The following is a 20,116-nucleotide window of genomic DNA, read 5'->3' on the forward strand; positions in this document are numbered from 1 at the left end:
AGTACATGGCCCCATCGTGATCCCCTGACCCAATGGCGGCCCTTCGCTCCTGAGGCTTTCCCCTGTGCTGACTTCCACATTCCACTGATGTTTATGAATACCACTCACTCACATCCAAAGCAAGCAAGCAAGCAAACATACAGAAACAGCAAGCCACAAAGTCAGATCTACTGGCTCAGGCCTGCAATCCTAGCACTTGGTAAGTGGAGGCCCAAGAATCAGTGTTTCAAAGTCAGCCTCAGCTACCAAAGGAGTTCGAGGTCATCCTGGGCTATATAAGAACCTGCTTTTAAAAAGCACATACCATTCCCCATACACACATCAGCAGCATGCTTGTAGTCACAGTATTTTGGAAGCTAAGGCAGGAAGGTTGAGATTTCAAGGACTCTCTGGACCACAGAAAGGTCCACATCATCTCAAAAAATAAGTAAATAAAACAACAAAGCCAAAGCACAAAAAGCTGGAATAAATGGAAAGAGACATCGTCGACATGTTCATAAACTAGATTTGCTAGTGATAAGATGTTAATTCTCCAATTGATCTGCATAGTCAACATGATCCTATATGAAATATCAACAGCTGTTTCTCTAGAAGTTAACAAAGAGATGCTAAAATTTATATCAAACTTCAATAGCATGGTGGAACACACTTAAAATATTAGCTCTGAGGAGGCTAAGGCAGAAGGATCTTAAGCTTGTGGCCTCTTATTAAAAACAACAACAACAGCCCGTTGGTGGTGGCTCACGCCTTTAATCCCAGCACTTGGGAGGCAGAGGTAGGAGGATTTCTGAGTTCGAGGCCAGCCTGGTCTACAGAGTGAGTTCCAGGAAAGCCAGGGCTACACAGAGAAACCCTGTCTCGAAAAACAAAAACAAAAACAAAATCAAAAAACAAAACAACAACAACAACGACAAAACAAACAAAGCAACTGTGGTTGTAGGTGGCTGTAAGCCACAATGAGGGTGCTGGGAACCAAACCCAGATCCTCTGGAAGAGTACCCAGATTTCTTGACTGCTGAGCCATCTCTCCAGCCCCCATGTTCTCATTTCTGGACCAACCACTCCAGTATACAACCAAGGGACCAAAGATGTAGCTCAGTGAAGCCTCTGCAGTGTTTTTATTTATTTATTTATTTATTTGATTTTTTGAGACAGGGTTTCTCTGTGTAGCCCTGGCTGTCCTGGAACTCACTCTGTAGACCAGACCAGCCTTGAACTCAGAAATCCACCTGCCTCTGCCTCCCAAGTGCTGGGATTAAAGGCGTGCGCCACCACCACCCAGCTCTCTGCAGTGTTTTTAAGAGACAATGGTCTTTCTCCGATGATAAGGATGGCAGCGAACTTCCAGGCTCAAATAATTCTTCTGCCTTAACATATGGAGTAGCTGGGACAAAAGGTGGCTGTCACTGTGCCTGGCACATCAAATGTTTTCAGAGTCTAGTCAGCTGAAGCTAGAATCAGAATTACCAGGAACCTTGACTCTGGGTAGGGGGTTCACCTGGGAACCTGCCACTGCAATATCAGTCAGGGTATGCCATCTGCATCCCGGGGGCTCAGCCCTGGTTGCTGTTATCCAGTTAATGTGTTGACTACTGGGAAAAAGCTGTTTCTGTCTTTGGATTCTCATGTTTGGTTCAGATGTTCCTCGCCAAAGTATCAGTACCATATCTTCCTGAGGTGAGAGGGATATCACTCAGCATGCTGCTGGTCCTCACTACTCTGGCATTTGTGGACTAGATTGCGTTTCTGGCTGCTGGGATTCCTAACACTGCAACAGAAGCTGCAGAAGGGAGGCAAGCAATTGTAGGCCAGCTTGGGCTATGCAGTGTAAGACCCTGGGGGAGGGGGAGGATCTGCAATAGCAAACAGTATATAATGAACATTTACCTTAGGGCCCACTCACCACTTAAGACCTTCACTAGAACTGGAGATCCTGAGTTCTAGGCTTTCTTCTGACCCAACCTTACAGTTTGTATGTTTACATTTATTTGTGTGTGCGTTTGTGCGCGCGCGTTTAGACTCCAAAGTACCACAATTTGCATGTTAGAAATCATAGGACAATTTTGAGGAGTTGGTTCTCTCCTTCTACCAGGAGGGGCCAAGAGGTTGAACTCAAACGGTCTTCAGTTCCCCACCACCACTTCCACACACCCAAGATTGGAGCGGTCTCCTGCTTTTTCAGCTTTGTGGTATTCTGAATTTTATGACTTGTCAAGGTCCTATTTACTTGGGTAATTCTTTCCCTAATGTCTACCTCCCTCACAGAGTTCTTTAGAGTGGGGCATCCTTCCTAGGCACGGAACAAAATAAAATGCCTTGTAGGTACTGATAGGATGATGAATACAGCAAGACCGGAGGGCACAACCTCAGTGAAGATGTTTGAGACCACAGTGGATCCATAAAAGAGAGGACCTCACTTCCCAGGGAGATCCACAGAACGTAGGACTGAGGATAAACAGATGCCCGGGGTAAAAAGGGCACTGGAGAGCCCCAGTGGACACCCAGCTGCCAGCTCTATACTGGCAGGCCTCAAACTCCCCAGCAGTTGCAATACGCGGTGGGTTGCACTAGACCTCCGAGCCCCGCGAGGGCGCTCCAGATAAGTCCTCCAGAGCACTCGCGCTCAGCCGCCGTCGCTCTAGCCGTGAGGCGGCAGCGCGGGGCGTGTCGGGAAAGCGGCGGGCTGGTGCGATCCTTAGCGGCGGTAGCGGCTGCTGCGAAGGGAGCCATGGTGGGAGGCGAGGCCAGCGCCGCGGTGGAGAAACTAGTTTCCGGCGTACGGCAGGCCGCCGACTTCGCCGAGCAATTTCGTTCGTACTCGGAGAGTGAGAAGCAATGGAAAGCGCGCATGGAGTTCATCCTGCGCCATCTGCCTGATTACCGAGACCCACCCGACGGCGGCGGCCGCCTGGACCAGCTGCTGTCCCTATCCATGGTCTGGGCCAACCACCTCTTCTTGGGTTGCAGGTGCGGACCCCCGACAGCTGTCTGACCTTGTCTCCATCAGTCGATCCTCAACTTGGGCATATCCACTGCTCCACGCAGAACCTGGCTCCAGCCTGGTCCCCTCTTAGCATTCCCTCGGGAACGATCTCTCCTGAGCATTGTTTTTCTCTTGTGAATGAATGGTTACGATGACTACAGCAGCTGAGTAATAGGGCGTGCGGTGCAGGTGTACTCTAAGGAGGCTGTATTGCAATGGTCATTTTTATTACTGCTCATTAGCCCAGAGGATTTCCTTTACAGAGTGTGTTTGAAGTCCATTAGCTCCTGTCACCCACGTGACAAAAGTGCAGCCTCTCCTCTAGATAGAGACACCTAGCAAGAGGATGTGATGGGTTTCACGCAAAGACAGTATGTAATCTTTCTCCCCTTTCTCCTCTTGGCTTCCCTTTTATGAAAATAACCCATGCTTTCTTGTTGCTGACCAAACACCCACCCTCCCCAACCATTGCGTTCACACCAGGAAGACAAAAGCCTGGCCTTGAGATATTCCACCTGGAAAAGATACCAGGTTTTTATACTCCCTTGTGATTTTTAACTTTTAAGGCAATCTTCTATTATAACAGAGGCTGGCTTCCAGTTTATTATGTAGTCCAGGTAGCCCTAGAACTCCATCCACCCAAGAACCCCTGTACTGAGAGGCATGCATTTCCAAGCCTTTCCAGACTTCTAGAGTTTATTGAGGTTGTGTTAGAGGTTTACTTTTTGGTTTTTTTTTGTTAGGGATGAAACCCTTACACATCCAAAATAAGTGCTCTTTTACCACGCCTCACCACCAAGGTTAAAGCTACTTGCTTTCAGATCTTGGGATATTTGTCCGAACAGGATGTGGCGATGTTGAGCCAGACACACTCATCACACACACAGGCCCATCTTCCCTCCTGCGTACTAGGTGCCCTTTAAAAAATCTGAGATTACAGGATCCAAGCTCAGACAAATGACTGAGAACTGAACAAAAGGAACAAATGGTGTTATTTTCATGAGACCAATGTTCGATGTGTTTTAAAAAATAATCCAATTTTTGGCCCTCAGACCTCATCCTTGAGTATGGTGCTCCTGTTTCTGTAACTTTAGTGGTTTTTGTGTGTGTGTGTGTGTGTATGTGTGTTTGTTTATACCTATTTTAAATTTTATATGCATGTCTACATGCCTGCACCATGAGAGTGCCTCATGCCGCTGGAGGCCAGAAGACAGCATTGGATTCCCTGGAATGGAAGTTGCCGGTGGTTGTGAGCCACCTGACGTGGATGGATGCTGGGAATAGAAACTGGGTCCTCTGAGAGCAAGTCTCTCCAAACTCCTGTTTTCTTTTTAAAGATGTTTATATGTATAGATATATAACAGATTGGTACCCAGTATCCTCAGAGGCCAGAAGAGGGTGTCAGATCTCAGAGACCTGAAAAGAACAGCCCTGTAGGAATTGAACCCTGGTCCTCTGTAAGAGTCTCAAGTGCTCCCTTGGCTGCTGGGCCATGTCTCCTGCCCGTTTTGTAATTTTTGAAACATCTGCTCTATTGGCATTCTTCAAGCCTAGTTCTGTCCTCACAGGCAGGAAGGACTATTTGTTAACCTGTATGCTGAGCACTCCGGTTTTCCCTGCAGTATCAGTCATTGCAGAACTTCGCTTGTACGCATCTGTATTCCCAGCTATTCAGAAGGCTGAGGCAGGAGCATTGCTTAAACCTCAGATAGCATAGTATGACCTTACCAGTAGCCAAGCAGTGCTGTTTTCTAGGGGTAGCATTTACAGTCTAATAACTACACTTTCTTACTAATCTATAATGACAGAGAGTCTTCCAGGTTTTTACCTTACTGCTTTTTATTGTGCAGTTACAATAAAGACCTTCTGGACAAGGTGATGGAAATGGCTGATGGGATTGAAGTGGAAGACCTGCCACAGTTTACAACCAGAAGTGAACTAATGAGAAAGGTGAGAACATTTGCAAGTGTAGAGAGAAGGGCCTAGCTTACACTGTATTGTGTTGGTTTGGGCATTTTGTTTCCTGCTCCACAGTCTTAAGTCCTTTCATTATTTCTTCACAGTTGGTGTAAACCTTTTCTTAACTGGATAACAAGTCAGCGTGATAAATTATGCATTGTCAGTGGAGTAACACATAGGCTCAGTCTCTTTGGTTTGTCTACAACACTCCTTTTCTCTTGGTGCCAGGGATTGAATCTTGCTCCTTACGCTGGAAAAACTAGGAACCGGTACAGAGGGTCCTAAAAACAAACGAAAAACATTTTCCAGTTGTACTACTCCTGAAGGACTCTGAGTGAATATCACAGACATTTTACACATCCGTGTTTATTGCTGCACCGTTCACAGTAACCAGCCTTGATACCCATCAGTAGGCCCATGGATGATGAAAATGCGGTCCATATACACCATGAAATCTTGTTCAGCTATAACGAAAGATGAAATTGAGTGTTCACAGGAAATTGATAGAAATGGAGATCATTCTGTTGAACAAAAAGGCTAGAAGGAAGAAAAACAAACACCATGTTTTCTTCCCCAGGTGAAGTGTAGGGGTGTACGGATTATTTGTACATTAATGGGAGTTGAGCCTAGAGCCTTGTATGTGCCAGGCAAGTGCTCTCTCAGAGCTATGTATCCAGTTTTCTTTACTTTTTTCAGAGTCTTACCCAGGTTTCACCTTGATCTTTAGCCTGGCAGGCCTTGGGATCGCAGTCCTGCCTCTGCTCCCTGGTGGCCTAGATAACATGTCTCTGTCTCTAGCCACAGCTGTTTTGCTTATTTATTCGTTTATTTATTTAGGGTTTTTGTTGTTGTTGTTGTTTGTTCTTTTTCCTCCCGAGTTCTGGGATTCTAGGCCTAAACCCCCAGGCTTGTCTTGTTTTGCTTATTTAAAAAAAGAAAAATCTTTAGGGTGCTAAAGTTAGAAGTACTTCACTTTAGAGTAGTTCATACAGGGTACTGCTGCCTCAGCAGGTCAGGGCTGGACCAGACTTCACGCCGTGAACTCTGACTAGCTGATAAGGAATGTGGTCGGGTAATATCCAGACACCACAGCTGAGTTCTGGTCTTCAGGACTCAGTCTTACAGCTGTGGCCTGGTCCACAATGAGCTTTGCCCTAGAGTCTTATGTCTGGATCCTGGATCCCTGGGCCAGGGAGAGGCAGAGGAAACTGGAGAAGAAAGCTGTGAGTCTTGGCTACACACACCTCTCCCCCACGTGTTTTTCTCACATCTAGCCTGGTCTCTTTAGGCAGCAGAATTGCTCTCTTGTTTCCTAAAATTTGTTTAATATCTATCTAGTCTTTTATATAAGATTTACCACTGAGCAGCCTGATTCAGGAGATAGTGTAGCCATGTAGAAGCCAAGAGTGCAGGGCCTGCTTTGAGGCCACAGACATAGGAGAGCACCCACTTCTCAGCCACCAAGTCTTCAAATTTACTTGCATTAAACTTGGTAAGGCCCTACATCTGTGGGATGTGGTTTTCTGGCAGCTAGTGAACTTCAGCTTGATCTTATGCAAGGGATCCAACACATGCTTTTTATTCTTAGCTTTGTGCAGATGTACATGATGACATAGCCAGTGTGAGCCCAGGCCACCATGTCCTGGAGCTTCCCAGAGACATCTCAAATAACTGTCTGGAGCCTGTAAGCTGTAACACAGACCAATAGGACAACATCTTACTAATATGGGTAATATGGAAAGGGTAGAGATATGCTCATATAGAGAAGCCACACTTGCTCAGATGTACTTGACATGTATACTGCAGGGCTTTGAAAGAAGCAGCGTGTGGAAACAAAGTAGGAATTCTTCCACTTTTATCTTCCACCCCAAGTCACAGGTTGTTGGTCTTGGGCCAGTGAGATGGCTCAGCCAGATAGAGGTGTTTGCTGGCAAGGGTTAAGACCTAAGGTCAAGCTTTGGAACCCATGGTAAAAAGAGAGAACCAACTCCTGAAAGTTGACTCCTGAAAGTTAACCTCCACACATGTTCTGTGGCCTGCTCACATACATGAGCACACACAGAGAAATAAATAATAACAGTGTAAATAACAAGAGATTCTTCTAGGAGGCTGGAAATGTGTCTTCGTGACAGTGCTAACCTAGGTCTGGTACCCCCTGGTACCACAGCAAAACAAACTCCTGTAAGAAAGCCATGCGTGAGAACAAATCACCCACGCACTGAATGGTTTGTGAGGCAGCTGTAGAGAGTCTGTCTTTGAGATAGTTTGTCCTTCCTTTCATGTCAGGTGAAGCTGAAGGGTACTAGGCCAGAAATCTAAAAGCCCTGTCATTGTGCCAGCCAGAACTGACCCTCTAAAATTAGAATGTAGTTGGGTTTTAGAGTTAGCTGGGACGTGGAAAGGAGTTGCTCAACGTTGTTGGCACCTGGAGACCAGACAATGATGATGACTTAGACACAAGCTCTCTGGAGTAAAGTGTTAAAAATACATGTTGCCCCCCTGCAGCTTTTGGGTGGGTGTATCTCTGTCCAGCTCTTCCTTTTTGGTCTGAGGAATGAGTGTGACAGATGGGATTGGGTCAACAGTTGGGAAGAGTGTATGCTCTCTTCTGAAAGGGGGAACTTGGCACAAGCATATTGAGCAAGCAGCCTTGGCAATCTAAGTGCCACCTAGTGTTCACCTGAAGCCTGCAGCCACAGTGTGGCTGCTGCAGGAGCAAGCAGTGACAGCATCAGTGGCCACTGAGTCAGGCAAGAAGAGTCGGGTGTGGTGGCCACGCCTTTAATCCCAGCACTCTGGAGACAGAGGCAGATAGAGTTCTGTGGGTTTGCATGAGGCTGTTCTACATAGTTAGTTTCAGAACAGATTGTGCAGCATAGAGACCATCTCTCTCTCAAAAAAAAAAAAAAAGCAAAAACAAACAAAAATGGAAAAGGAGCAATTATTGACAAAACTGTTATTGTTGATTCAAAGTAGTCATTAACATCATAATTTGCTGCTTCTCCTGAGAACATCTGTGTCCCACAAGGAAAGACATCAGTATGAAATTGATCACAGGGAACAGTGCGGAAGTCAGAAGAGCAGGTGTGCCCACACACCACAAGGTGTTCTGTGCTTTTTTACAACTTCAGCCAGCTCTGAGGCCATGTTTTCATGAAAGCCGTAACCAGACATGGGGGGTCTATGTCTTTAATCACAGCACTCCAGAGGCAGAGGCAGGAAGATCTGGAACTTGAGGTTATCCCTTGGCTACCCGACAGCTGGAGACAAGACTGGACTATGTAGATCCTGTTGAAAGAGAGAGAGAGGATGGGGCTGGAGAGATGACTCAGTGGTTAAGAGCACTGACTGCACTGACCAGAGGTCCTGAGGTCAATTCCCAGCAACCACATGGAGGCTCACAGCCATATGTAATGGGTTCTGATGCCCTCTTCTGGTGTGTCTGAAGACAGCAACAGTGCACTCACATATATAAAATAAGTAAACTCTTGAGAGAGAGAAAGGAGAGAGAGAGAGAGAGAGAGAGAGAGAGAGAGAGAGAGAGAGAGAGAGAGAGAGAGATGGATCTGACCCTGTGGGCTAGTCTTGTGGTCCAGAGTCCAGGATAGGTGAATCATCTAATAATGCCATGTGAAAAGGGTAGTGGTCTGAGTCTGTCCAGTTGAAACTCTTGAGGAACTGGAGACATGGCTCAGTGGTTAAGAGCACTAGTTGCTCTTCCAGAGGATCCTGGTTCAATTCCCAGCACCCACATAGTGACTCATAATCTATAACCCTAATCCTGGGGCTTCTAACTCTTTCTTGGGTCCTCCTCAGGCTTCAGGGATATACTTGGTGCACAGACATACATGCAGACAAAACACCTAGATACATGAGTGTTGTGTATGTTTTTTGTTATCCTGCTTTAAGCTCTGGGCAGACAGTGCTACCAGCCCCACCCAGGTTCTTTTGGATCTGTGGATGAAAGACACACATACACATTAGTTTATTTTTATATTGCTTTAGCTCAGTGGCTGGGATCTTCTAAGCCTTTTAGCTCAGCACCCTAAATCTGCCCTCAGCTTAGTTATGTTTCTAACCTCCTGCCTTCTACCCCAGGCCCAGTCAGGGAAGTGGCCAGTGGTTACTCCACCCTAGATCTCACATGACTGGTGGCCTTTTCTCCCTCCTAAGTATGACAAAACTTTCTCCTCTTCAGCGGCTGCTAGCCTGCCTGTGGAAGAACTGGAAGTCCTACCTATTCTGCCTAGCTCATCTTTATTGATCAATCAAGAACCAATTAGGGAACAGGATCTTAGCATCAGAACCACCCCTACACCTCACCTTTTCTGTCCAATTAAAGAAAACTTCTCTCCAAAATAAATTCAACAAAGCCATAACAATCATGTGAATTACACAGTTAATATCCAGTCCATCATACTTGTCAGTTAGATACTCTACCCTAGATCTCACATGACTTGTGGCCTTTTCTCCCTCTGAAGTATGACAAGTCTTTCTAACTTAAAGAGTTACAATTTGCTGGGCAGTGGTGGGGCACATGCCTTTTATCCCAGCACTTGGGAGGCAGAGGCAGGCAGATTTCTAAGTTCTAGGCCAGCCTGGTCTACAGAGTGAGTTCCAGGACAGCCAGGGCTACACAGAGAAACCCTGTCTCGAAAAACAAACAAACAAACAAAAAATTACAATTCTATCCCTGGATTATGTTTAGATTTTAGCCTGTCACACCATCTGAAAACTGTCTTCTACTCTATAACCTCTCTTTCAATGCTAAACAACTTGAGTTTGATTATGAGACTATAACTAGTCTTCACCCCATCAGAAATCCAAGAATGAATTGCCTGAGTATATAGAAAGCACCACAGTAGCTTCCAAAACTTAAACAGTTATGAAGACAATTGGCTACCTGGATAGCCCCTAATTCCTACACATGAGATGAAAATCTAAGGGGTGGCTCAGGGATGTCTCCCTGGACCACATTCAGGTAGTTTCTTGGTCACACTGCATTCTCCCAAGTGTACAAAGATTTGTATTTTATCTTTGCTGAAGGTTGTTGACTTAGCTAGGAAATAGGTCATACCTTGAAATCTTTTGATTACTAAAAAGACTTTCAAGTTGATTCACTCCTGCTGCTCGGTGTTAAGGGAATCCATTCAAACACAAGGTGACAGTGATTTCTTCACACCCTCCTTAAAAGTTTTCTAAAGCCATGCTTATATTTACCGAAGGTGCTAGAGCACTTGGAAGGAATCGGTCGGTGCCAGGCCACCACTGTTTGCAGACTCCATTTACAGTTTGTAATCTTGTGAACTCCAGAAATACGTACCCTTCACTTCTAAGTGCTCTGGCTCAGTGCAGAGTACGACAGAGACCCACCTGAATCTTGCCGTGTTGAATATAGAACAGTGAGTGTCTGTGAGGCCAGAGGCTGGCAGCAGGCATAGCACTTAAGCATTTCCGTTATCACTTTAAACTGTGAACACTTACAGACAGCAAGCCACAAGTCAGGGAAGTAAGGTTCTGGCTGCCAAATGGATCATGTGGTCAGAGTGTGGCTGCATTTTCTGTGTGTAGTAAAATATTAATAATTTCTGAGTAGACTTGCCATCTGGGTCGCACATAAATATTCCATCACTGCTTTATTTGAATGTGTGAAGATGAACTTGATTCATGGGACTCGATGGCTGTGTAACTTTTTCTTCTTTTTTTTTTTCTTCAGCATCAAAGCTAAGGCAGATCTCCACATTCCCACCCTGGGGACAGACTTAGGAAGGAGGCCGGGGTGAAGGTGACTGAACATTGGCAGCTCTTGAGTGAGATTCCTGGTATTTGCAGCATAGAGGCAGCTGGAATGGAAAAGGACGGGGCCCAAGGGCTTCAAAGACGTCTTCGTTCTTCCAGGATTGCTGTAAAAATACACATGCATATTTATGTAGTCATATATGGTGAACTCTCAGAAATTTCATCAGGTTGTCAAAGCCAAACTTTGTTTGAAATGCCTTTTATGTTGATATAACAATGACAGGTGATAAATTTTATAATTTGATTTTTTTTTAAAACAGAGTACCTGTAAATATAATTCTTGTTTTGCTGTACCTTGACCCATGTTTGTCCTGAGGCAAGACAGACCCTCTGTGTCCTTATCTCTACCTGAACCCACTGTATATTTATACCTCACCACTGATGGCCACCAAAGGACAGTGTACTAACCAGCTGTATCTGGAGCACCCCCACTGCTGGGCTCAGGGACCTTTGTGTAGGAAATGGGAATCATATTTAGGCCCTGAAGTAGCAGAGCTAGCTCACAGGCAGGAGGCAATGTACAAAAAAGCATCCAGCCTCATTTTAAAATTCACTGAGGATTAGAGATGTAGCTCAGTGGTAGAGTACTTCCTTAGCATGCTTGAGGTCCTGGGTTTGGTCCCTAGTATTTCAAAGAAAGAAAAAAAATAGATTTAAAAATTGCTGGAAACATGGTTTTATTCCGCCAACCAGATGATTTCTAGGTACTAGATGCCCATGTGCCTGCATTTTTTGTTTGTTTCCAGAAGGCTTTCTCATGTGAAGAACTAACTACCTTGCATATCACTTCTGGATTGCAATGCAGTCCTGCTTGCTCTGAGACAGTGGTCTTGACATTCCACCTGACAGCTGGCATATGTGTTCTAACCCCCTTCCAATTCTCTGTATTTAGTCACGATTAGATAACAGCTGTGGGGAGCTGTGGAGCAGTGTACACAGCAGGACTCATCAATGGCAGGCCCATTATGACCAGAAAGGCAGTGGGGTCTGCCTTAGCCTCATCGGCTGGATACAGGAAATTGGACACCCAGAGGCTGGGGCCACTGCTGTTTAGTCAGAGCAGGGGACACATTCTTTTTTGTGGTGTGAGATAAAGGCCACACCTTTATGTGGCTTCAGCTCCAGTCCCCAGTCACCCTTGATTTGATTGATACCTTGGACAAGCTTCTCCAAGGCAATGAAAGAAAGACCGCCTGTCACAGGGAAATGGCAAGGTGGTGACTGTTGGAGGGCAGAGCTCTGTGCTCACTGAGCTGGAGCCTCATCTTCTCAGATGCAGCCTAGCCTTCATCCATTCTAATCATCTGCAGATTTGTGAGGCTTAAAAGCAAAATGCACTTTCCATAGATTGTTGATTTTATTTCCTGTCTACAACCCCCAATAAAACAGCTTTTCCATTGAGTGAAGTTAGGTTCGAGTTGTGTGATTTCTTCCCATAAACCTTCAGTTACTTCCTGTTGGTATTTGGACAACTGGAATCCAGAAGTGGAGCTGCCTGTAGGCATGGCACCTTGGGCCCAATATGGTGCAGTTCTGTTGCCTTTCTGTTCTGTTTCCCCAGTCTTTTTGGTCTTCAGTTTTGGTTTTCTTCATTCCCTCAGCTAAGCTGCCTACCTCTCTTCTCACTTTTATAACCTAGTGGCTGACTCAACTATGGCATTAGTACTGTATTCTTAGGTATCCCTTCCCTAACTTGAAGTGAGAGTGAGGTCATACAGAGGGACTTAATTAAGCACACCTCCAAGGCATGCCCAGGACAGAACTTAGAAAAGTGTGTATCAGGAAAGTGAGTATGGAAATTTCAGATATACAGGTGCTTATGCTGGTGATGCTATGCCCAAAAAATTGTTCTCTGGAATATTCCTGAGAAGTTAATTTGGGAGAGTACACACAAATCTTTAGAGACAATAATTTTAGAATTTAGGAACCACATTTTAGTCAACAAATACTGAAAAAAAGAATCCTTTTGAGAGAGAGAGAGAGAGAGACAGAGAGAGAGTGTATTGTGTGTGTGAAATGAACTTCCAAGTTCATTCTTTCTGAAGATCACACTCTTGGGTCAGGTTGGGGAGGGGTAGGGCGGCTGCCAGCAGGAAGCAGTTTTACAGCATGTACATGTCAGCGATGGAGGGAGTTTGGTACCCATACTCTGAAAGCCAGCTGAGGAAGTCCACTGCATCACCTAGACATACTCAAAGCCCCACAAAACCAAAGACTAGAAACTAATAATGGTCTGTTGCCGGCCTTAGATGTGGGCTCCTTAGTCCTGGAGGTGAACATGTAAGCCAGTGTCTATACATGCCTGGCACGACTGTGCCTGTGTCTTGTTCTGGGTTTCCTCTCAGAGAAGCTGGAACATGTTGGAACCAAAGCTTTTGACAAACTTGGACTCACACAAAAGACAAGCAAGTTTCGTGCTCTGGTTTCCCATCCCACTACAGGGCTTCAGCAGAGATGACCTTTCTATAGAAAGGGCCCCAAACTCTAGGTATCTTGGGATCCAATAGCACTGGGTCTGGGGTCCTGAGCTCTTTGGTGTCAGTATGTTCCTGTCCTGCACTGTGTACAAAGCCTGTGACAGGCCTGTCACACGTATTCCTGCAAAACACTAGATTCCCCTTCACTCTGGGTAGAGTTCTAGGCAGACTATGGTCCCTACTTGCACTTAAACCTTAGGTTTTAAGCATCTCAGCTGCTAAGTTGATAATTTGTGCTTCCCTCTACTTTTTGTATTCAATTATCTTTACAACTTGTTAAATTTTGTTACTGTTTTTGTATTGAGACAAAGCCTCACTACATAGCCCAGGCTAGCCTGGAGTTTGCTATGTAGACCAGGTAGGCATCACAGAGATCTGTCTACCTCTGCCTCCTGAATGCTGGGTTGAAAGGTGTGCACTGTAGATGACACGGGTACTCTGCTGTCTTCTGGGCTTCCTGTCTAGGCCTGTGCCTGCCCAGGCCAGCTGCAAAGAGAACAATCTTCATTTCCCTTTGGTATCGTGTGTTGCAGCTCTGATCACTAGATCCTTGATGCAGATTGTGGCTACTTCACAAGCTGTTCCACACAGAAGATCCAGTTTGCCAAAGCATCTTTGTGGGATTGGGGTTGAGTGCCTACCTAAAGTGCATGAAGGCCTGCATTTATCCCTAGCAATGCATAAACCAGGTGTGTTTCTTCAGATGAAAGATATACACACATTAGCTCATTTTTTAAACTGACTTATTGCCTCTGTTGCTGGGCTCTTAGAAGCCTTCTGCAGTTATCGTGCCCTTATTGTTCGTTACTCCTAAGCCTTACATCTGCCCTCAACTTAGTTGCCTGGTTACCTTCTGCGAAGCTCATTGGTCTTGCTGCCCAAGACACTTTTGGGCTGCCCTTCAGTGGACCACTTTCCTTTTCCACCTACATTTTGGAAGATCTCCCCTGAAGCTCTGAGTCTGTTCTGTTTCTCTCTCCCCAAGTATCCTCCCCTTGCCTTCTCTGGGAACCGGGAAATCCCACTTCTTTCTTTCCATCCAGCCATTGGCCACTGGCATCTTTATTGATAGATCAAAAACCAATTGGAGGCAAGGACCTTTAGTGTCAATAAACACAGATTCCCAATTAAAGCACCAGAACCACCCTCTACATTTCACCTTTTCTGTCCAATTTAAAAACAAACCAAACAACCCCCTCTTTCCTCAGACCTAATCGAGTAGAACCATAACAATCATGTAAATTACAAAGCATGATATACAGTTTTTTTTTTTTTTTTTTTTTTTGAGACAGGGTTTCTCTGTAGCCCTGGCTATCCTGGAACTCACTCTGTAGACCAGGCTAGCCTCCAACTCAGAAAGCTGCCTGCCTCTGCCTCCCAAGTGCTGGGATTAAAGGTGTGTGCCACCACTGCCCAGCAAAATATAGTTAACATCCAATCCATCATATTTGTCAGTTAAAGCACACTACCATCATTCCTAACTTAAAGAGTTACAATTCTGTTTCTTCTGAGTTATATTTTGATTTTAGCTTGTAACACCATCTCAAAACTATGCTTTCTACTCTTATCATGTCTTTAATGTTAAACAATTTAGGTTTGCTTATGGGGCTATAATTAGTCTTCAACCCCGTCAGAAATCCAGGAATGAAATAAATATGACTTGGGTATATAGGAAGCACCAAACATAGCTTCTCAAACTTTAAACAACTGTAGAGACAGTAGACTGCTGGACAGCCCCCCATTCCTCAAAATGCTGGAACATCTGTCTTCAGCCTTCTGGCCCAGGATCATCTAACGGACCTTTGTAAAGCAGAATTATGAATGACTGTTTACCATGTCTTGGCAGAGTTATCAGCCGACTATTCCACATAGTGTGCCCATTTTGGACAGTATTTTGTCTGAAATAGGCAATTTTTGCCCTGTGGCTACCTCGCCTGGAGGTAAAGTTGCTCAGTATCTTCTTTGAACTGTGAAGGGATACTGTCAGGAGCAGACATGTAGCTAGTCAAATAATCCTTAAAAATGAAATAACATTAAATGTCACATTCTGTGGACTTCTGATGTTTTTGAAGACTAAGTAAAGTATCTCTGAACTGTTAAACCTTAACTACTCTTAGCCATTTCTATTTGAGCAAACTTAAAATACTTTATGATAATCAGAATCTAACAAAACCATGAATTTGCTATCTGGTCCTTAACTTGTGTTACCTAATCATCTTAAACAGTTTGGGGTAGGATGCAGTGAGAATTGGGAAGACTGGGAGAGAGGAGGGGACACAGTAGCTGAGGAGATAAGCCAACCAGCCATGTAAGTTTTCAGGGAAGTGGCCTTTGGCCTGGGGTTGCAGGGGAAGAATTAGGAGTGCTCAGTCATTGAGTTAACAAAGGCATTTTAAGAATAACAGGTATGCATGTGTGTGTGTTTTCTATTTGAAGATCCGAGATAGCTCCTGGGAGGGTGTGTGTGACCAGCCAAGAGCACAAAGCAGAATAGACAAAACTACACACTTAGGAGAGGGAGACAAAAGAATCAGATATTTAAGGTCATCCTTCACTATGTACTAAGTTCAAGGTCAGCCTGGGCTACAATAAGACTGTCTCAAACAACAAAACATGGGCCTGGAGAGATGGCTCAATGGTCAAGAGGCTCAATGGCTGCTCTTCAGAGGACCTGGTTCAATTCTAAGCACCCACGCAGTGGCTAACAACTGTCTGTAACCCCAGTTAAAGGGGGATCTGATGGCCTCTTTTGGCCTCAGACATACAAGTGTTACAAAGACATCTGTGTAAGCAAAATACTCATACTAGCACTTAGAAGTTTGATGCAGGAGGATTCTAAGTTTGAGGCTACCCTGGACTACACAGTTTTAGGTTTGCCGCAGCTGAAGGAGACTGTTTCTAGCACACACACATGTGGTAACCAAAGCCAGGAAAGGAAACATTTTACACCAAACTCTCCAAGCCTCGGTGTTGGCCTTGCTTGTGTTGCTGGCTTGCAGAGGAACCCAAGGAAGAGTGCTCTCCCTAAAGGAGTCCTTTCACCCCACTCTGCCTCATACAACATGTCTGTATGCACCTATGGGAACATTCCCAGGGCCAAAGCCAGTTGCAGTACAGTAAGATGACAACTTTTCCTGACATAAGCATGTAGGTAAAGCTGGTGACAGACCAGCATCCCCAGAGCCCTCCCTCATCTCTGTCAGTGTGGTCAGTTACCAGGACCAGCAAACACATCTTTTTCTATGAAAAGGGAGAGTATGTCTCTGGCTTTGAGGGAGGTGATAGGTGAAGGGTTCCTTGTTTTCTTTGAACCAACTCCGTTATAAATTTTCCAATTCCATTTTCTAAAATGAACTTACACAGGCCAGCCAGAGCTTCAAGCTCTCTATTTAACACCTTTTAAGAGCCACTAGGCCAATTCAGCTGGTGAGCAGTGGTATTCTTGGCAAAAGATCTTATTTGTAAAGGGGCAACTTTCTCCTTGGGGCTTCAGAAGGGCGCAAGCGTAGCAAAGTCTTTGCTCCTAGGAGGGCAGCTAAAGTGCAATGCCTTCATTCCAGCACCTTCCAAGACATGGTAAGATCCTCAGATTCTAAGAATGAAGACTAATGAATTCAGTCAGACTCTGACCCTAAGTTCCCAATCCAACCACATTTTAGGGATTCATTTCCTTCTGAGACTTCAAGATCAGTCAAGGTCTCCGAAACAGTTTCTTACTCTGTGTATGTGTGTGCTGGGTCCTTATACTTGCTAAAGTCAGGTGCTTTGCCAATGAACCACACACATACCACCCAGAGGTGTCATTTTTTTTTTTTAACTGTCACTACATAATTCCACTTCTAAGCTCTCTGCAAGACAGTCAGATGAGAGCCACATGGCCAGAGAGCATTAGTTATGCGATCAACGGCAGCTAAATCCTTCCACAGTCAGGTTCCGCTTCCAAGTCTGAGGCTTCCATATACCAGTGGATGGCTGGAACTAATGTTGAGCTGGGTGTGGACTGTTGATAAACAGGTTGTTTATCTTTCTGACCCAACTAAAGTTAATTCTCTAGCCATCCTATTGAGTAGAAGAAACATTAAAACCTCAAGACTTTACTAAGATTATTTTTAAAAGCTATAGCAGTGATAGGACAAATTTACTAAAAATAGTGCATGTGTTCAATTACCTGTTCTTTCTTCAAAGGCTAGAGGAAAGGCCTATGCTTTCAAAAGACTTCTGGTATCTTTGCTGTGTCATATACTTAGATGGAAAACGATCTCTATTGGACAGTAGCTCATTTTCTCCCACACTAAATGGGAACTAAACGGAGCCACAACTCTGTTAAAATATCTTCTGACAATTTGCACCTCATCAGCTTCAACTATTAGATTTCTCCTTATATAGTTAACCCATATGCCATATCCCATGGCTGGACACAACAGAAAAGAACTGTGATCCACACTGTCTACTCTTAGGGTTGATAATACAACTAGCTGACAACACTTACCTAACATGCCTGGGGCTATTTGGATTCCAGCAACTCAAATGAGACAAAACTCTGAATCTTCCCATTTGAGCCCAAATGTTTCTTTCTGGAGGCAGGGTCTCACTCTGTGTAGCATGGCCAGCCTCAAACTCATGGAACCCTCCTGTTTTGGCCTCCCAAATGTTGAGATATAAGCATGGACCGCACCACACCCATATTATGCCTGTCCCCCTGAGAGCTAGTGTCCATAGGTCAGAAGTTCCTGGTCCTTTGGAGCTGGACTTACAGGTAGTGGTGAGCACCTGGCACAGGTGCTGGGAACTGAACTCAAATCCTCGTCAAGAACAGTATGTGATCTAACACTGAGCCATCTCTTCAGCCTCCAGTGTCCTTCTGTGATTGGGAGAAGAGCTCATCAGTATAGTGCTTCTCTCATACTTGGAAGGACCTTGGTTCAACCCTCCTCCCACCAGGAAATAGCACTCTGTATAGGCAGGGCCTTTGTTTTCAGAGCACAGAACAATTAGTAATCATGGCAGCCCTTAATTCTCTTCATTGCTTTCCATACACGAGGTTTAGATGAGATCTCAAAAGACTTCAAATTATACTGGTTTTGTGGTTATGTGTATGGGATGGGAGCACATGTCCCATCTTGAGGTTGGAGGTGATAGGACAACTTATGGGAGTCCTTTCTCTCCTTCCATCGGGTTCCTTCCCAGATCTGACTTTGGCCATCAGGCCATCGGGTTCCTTCCCAGATCTGACTTTGGCCATCAGGCTTGGTGACAAGCACCTTTACTTGTTAAGCCATGTCACAGCAAGCCTCTCAAAGTGACTTAATGGGCCTATTTTATTGTTAAGAGGGCTAGGCTTAAGGACCTTGAGATTCAGCCTCCAGTGTCCTTCTGTGATTGGGAGAAGAGCTCATCAGTATAGTGCTTCTCTCATACTTGGAAAGACCTTGGTTCAACCCTCCTCCCACCAGGAAATCCCACCTGGATTGAAAGGGAAATGGTTTGCTGAGAGATCAGTCCTTTATATCAGAGAGCAGCAAGTTTCTATACCCAGACTTTGACATGGGGTGTGTGTATGAAGGTGGGAAATGACAACAGAGAAAACTTCCCAATGGGCAGTCTGTGTGTAACTCTACCAAATAAAGTAAAACTTCCCTTAATATCCCTTACGCTTCAGCGTTTATACTACTCCAAAAGCCAGCTCACTTCCTAGCTGGCTGACCTGAGACACCTCATCTCTCTGTATCTAGTTTCCTGATCTGGAATAGAACAGTGCCCAGTTTTATGCTTAAACAACATCTAAGTGCTGGGAACAGTGGCACGTGGGCTGCTCTCTGCTAGGCCCTGCTCCCAAGGAAGTGCATTTCAAGCACTTATTATAAGCCCTGTGCAGGTCTCTATCTCAATGCCTTGCTTAGTTCTAGCTTCTTGCTGTCCAAATGTATCTAGACCAAGATCCAGACCTGGTACTCTGCCGAAGACAAAACAGGAGTGACTCATAAATAGAACGTTTCTAAGGACTTTCTCCAAAAGTCAGATGGGTCAGATAGGTAGAAAAACTTCATAGCTGGCTCACAATCTGACATCACTCCCTTTTACTGTTTACCAAGTACTTAAATGTTTGTTTTCAAATGAATGAAGAAAATGGCTAAGAATAAATATAGTGCTGACATACCCAGCATGTTGTTTAGAGAAATACTTGAGCCCTCTCACAGGTATTGCTTATTTACTGTCCAAGTCACTGGAGGAAAGAGTTGTAGAGCTAAATGAATGGCAGAAGTATCCCGCATGTATCTCACCGTGTACCCCAAGTGGCCTGGAACTCACTATGTAGACCAGGCTCAAAGCCCTGATCCTCCCCAGTCTCCCAAGGATATAAGCAGGTTTTGTGCCACCATGCTAAGCTTAATAAATTAGTATTTTAATTACGTAGGTGTCTATTTATGTGAATGCCAGTTTGATTTATTCAGTAGCTCTGGATCCTCCCGGAGCTGAAGTTACAGGCAGCTGTGAACTGTCTGAAGTGGGAGCTGGGAACAGAGACTGGGTTCTTGCAGAACAGTACATGCAATAACCACGGAACCATCTCTTCAGCCCCTTGGGGTAACAACTTCTACAGGAAAGTATCAGTTCTTATCCATCCCAGTTTTAAACTTTGCTTGTAAACAGAAGACATGGTTACTCTGCAACCCAATGTTCCAGCAGAGAGGCTACCAGAGCACATCTATGGAGGCTGGTGTGGAACACTACAATAGCTGTTTCAACTACTAGAGAGACTACACAAATGGTTCAACAGAATTTACTTGTATATTTTCCATTTTCTATACTATTTGAAGGCATAGGATAGCTTTGTATTAGCTTTCTACAATACTGTGTTTTAAATCTATCCAGTAAACTAAGATGCAGTACAACTTGT

At 44.8% G+C, this 20,116-nt stretch overlaps 2 protein-coding genes across 2 annotated transcripts in view; one reads left to right on the forward strand and one right to left on the reverse strand.

The window, feature by feature from the left end:
* The first annotated feature begins 2,646 nt into the window (after nucleotides 1–2,646).
* Nucleotides 2,647–12,147, forward strand: Cdkn2aipnl (CDKN2A interacting protein N-terminal like). The gene is made up of 3 exons (XM_031352827.1): nucleotides 2,647–2,967; nucleotides 4,834–4,933; nucleotides 10,659–12,147. Exons 1-3 carry the CDS (start codon nucleotides 2,729–2,731, stop codon nucleotides 10,668–10,670), a joined length of 351 nt encoding a protein of 116 aa, XP_031208687.1. The 5' UTR covers nucleotides 2,647–2,728; the 3' UTR covers nucleotides 10,671–12,147.
* Nucleotides 12,148–17,057: 4,910 nt separating this feature from the next.
* The window catches only part of Ube2b (ubiquitin conjugating enzyme E2 B), a 16,801-nt gene continuing 13,742 nt past the window's right edge, over nucleotides 17,058–20,116 (reverse strand). The window contains exon 6 of the mRNA XM_031354008.1: nucleotides 17,058–17,066. Coding sequence (XP_031209868.1) covers nucleotides 17,058–17,066 — 9 coding nt within the window. The remainder of the gene's footprint in view (nucleotides 17,067–20,116) is intronic.

This window comes from Mastomys coucha, unplaced genomic scaffold (genome assembly GCF_008632895.1).
Source record: "Mastomys coucha isolate ucsf_1 unplaced genomic scaffold, UCSF_Mcou_1 pScaffold5, whole genome shotgun sequence".
Classification (NCBI taxonomy): Eukaryota; Metazoa; Chordata; class Mammalia; order Rodentia; family Muridae; genus Mastomys; species Mastomys coucha.

What these genes read in the sequence shown, in the direction of transcription:
- Cdkn2aipnl (XM_031352827.1), top strand. Translation starts at nt 2,729, where the DNA reads ATGGTGGGAGGCGAGGCCAGCGCCGCGGTGGAGAAACTAGTTTCCGGC. An exon ending in CACCTCTTCTTGGGTTGCAG is followed by an intron (nt 2,968 to 4,833) that starts GTGCGGACCCCC and finishes TTTATTGTGCAG; the next exon opens with TTACAATAAAGACCTTCTGG.